We start from the raw sequence: 2,500 nt of genomic DNA on the forward strand, positions 1-2,500 counted from the left end.
GGCTTCGTGTGGAAGGAGGTGTTTGAGCTCGTAAGGTGTCGTGCATTCTCCCAGAGATGAAGGCTGGGTCACGGTGCTCAGCCAGTTCACTTCTGCAGTATGTGGATGATAATCTGCCCTATTGCTGGCTAAATGATGGCGACCTCAGAAATGCGCTCAGTAGGTTCCTTTGTTTTCTGTTCCTCCTAGGACTGTATAGAGGTAATGCTCGTGACCTGAACTTTGGATGTCCTCAGGGAAACTTGCCCAGATGTTTACTCTCTAGAAAACTTATTTTGTGTTTTAACTTGTAAGCTTGGCCCTGGAGGAGATTCACTTTTAAGTAGGATCCAACCTATTCATGAGCTAGGGCACAAACAGGCCAGATGGCTCACAACCTAAGGCAGGATTGCGTGGGACACATGGGAAGTGTTGCTGGATTCTAGGGGGAAGGAAGACTCGTTTATGGGGGAAACTGAGGAAAGTGCCCCCTTCCAGAGCAGGGCATCGCCTCCGCCCCAACGTGGATCTCGATCTGTCTGTCTGGTAGTCAGAAGCAGGCTTATTCAGCTAAGAGTTAGACCCAAATCTTCATTTCTTGATTCCCACAGCTACATCCCAGCAGTCAGAGCTCCCCCCTGTTGCCCGTAGAGGGGGTCAGGAAGTTCTCCCCAAAAGTGAATGCAGATGTGGCTTCTTCTTGCAGGCTGGTTAGAGCACTAGCAGGTTACTGTTCGTTGGAAAATTTGCGGCAGCTGGCTGCTTCTCCCCACTTCCAGCGTCCGGGGATTGGGAACTAGAAGGAGGATTGGGTTCTAGCTCTTCAAACGCTACCGAATGAGTGTTAGGCTTGGCAGCAAGAAGACCCAAATTGTGCGATTCTGGGTGCGTCGTTTAAGCTCCACTCAGCCTCAGTTTCCTCATCTGTAAAACAGATGGTAACAATAATTCCTATTCTATAGGATTATGGTGAAGCTCAACTGAGATAACACAAAGCATTTGCAAACTTGAAAGTGCTATAAAAGCTGTTGTTGCTATTGTTGTTACACCAAACAAAGGTCCTCCAAGAGCCCGCCATCTCTCAGGGCAGCCCAGCTCAGCCGGAGACAGCTCTAGTTATGAGGAATCCTTCCCAGTAGTAAGCCCAAATTGACCTTTTTGCTTTGGTCTCTCCGTTGCTCTTGGTTCTGCCTTCTAGAGCCAGACAGAACGCGTCTACTCTCTCATGGACAGGGCATCCTTCAAGGGGCCATCACGGCCCCTCTGAGTCTCCTCTTCTCTGAGCTAGCCATTTCTGGGTCTTTTATTGCTCTTCAAGTGACATTAGACTCCAGATTGTCCTCTTCTAGACACTATATATATATATATATATATATGTATATATATATATATACATATATATATATATATAAAGATATAAAGATATATATATATATATATAAAGATATAAAGATATATTATATAAAGATATATATATATATATATATAAAGATATATATAGATATATATATATAAAGATATATATATATATGTACAGATAGATGGATGGATGGATGGATGTATTTCCCCTGAGGCAATTGGAATCAAGTGACTTTCAGGAAGTGTTAAGTGTTTGAAGCTGGATTTGAACTCAGGTCCTCCTGACTTCTGGGCTGGTGCTCTATCCTCTGAGCCATCCAGCTGCCCTGAACACTGTATTTTCTGAAGCTTTGGAAGGTCATGTGTCACCCAGACTCCTTGGCACAAAGTGCTGGGGTATCTGCCTCACCTTGCGTTGTTCAGTTGGGTCTAACTCTTCACCCCACTTGGGGTTTTCTTGGCCCAGATACTGGAGTAATTTGTCATTCCTTTTCTCCAGTGTGTTTTACAGATGAGGAAACTGAGGCAAGCATGGCCAAGTGACTTGCCCAGGGTCACACAGACAGAGTCTGGGGCCAGATTTGATATTAGAAAATTAAGTGTTCCTGACCCCAGGCCTGGCACTCTAGGTACTATGGTGCCTCACTGCCCATGAGGATACCTGTAAGCCTTATTTTCTCTCTCTCGTCACAGTGGTGACTTCGCCAAGCACAATTTTCTCCAGGACAGTTTTATACAAAGAAGAACCTTATTGTGTGGGACCCCTCTCCGTACCACTCTGAGGTCCCGGAGGTAAGTGGGAGCTCTCCAGCGAGGGCGATCAGAAGGGGGAGGACCCTGCTGAGTGACCGCACTTAATGACTGACTGAGGGGACTGGCGCTCTTCAGCCTGGAGAAGAGCAGAGGATGTAACGGGAACATGGCACCCGGCTTCACACACTGACGAAGCTAGTTTGCTTGACCCCAGAGGGCTGAATAAGGAGCAGTGGAGGGACTTTGGAGGTGGTGGACAGGGGGAGCACTCCAGAAATGGGGTGACCCTTCTCTCTTGCTGTTCCGTGGGTTTGCTCTCACTGAATTTTGTCCCAGTCCTTTCTGAGTCCTTCAGCACTGATGTTCCATTGTGGTTTGCAGTGGTCGCCAAAGTATTATAGGCACGTTA

General features: G+C 46.7%; 1 protein-coding gene across 1 annotated transcript in view; it reads left to right on the plus strand.

Annotated features, from left to right (window-relative positions):
- The window catches only part of ST6GAL1 (ST6 beta-galactoside alpha-2,6-sialyltransferase 1), an 88,449-nt gene that overhangs the window by 82,198 nt on the left and 3,751 nt on the right, over positions 1-2,500 (plus strand). Inside the window, 1 exon segment of the mRNA XM_074264228.1 lies at positions 2,032-2,130. Coding sequence (XP_074120329.1) covers positions 2,032-2,130 — 99 coding nt within the window.

Source organism: Sminthopsis crassicaudata, chromosome 4 (genome assembly GCF_048593235.1).
Source record: "Sminthopsis crassicaudata isolate SCR6 chromosome 4, ASM4859323v1, whole genome shotgun sequence".
In the NCBI taxonomy this organism is placed as follows: Eukaryota; Metazoa; Chordata; class Mammalia; order Dasyuromorphia; family Dasyuridae; genus Sminthopsis; species Sminthopsis crassicaudata.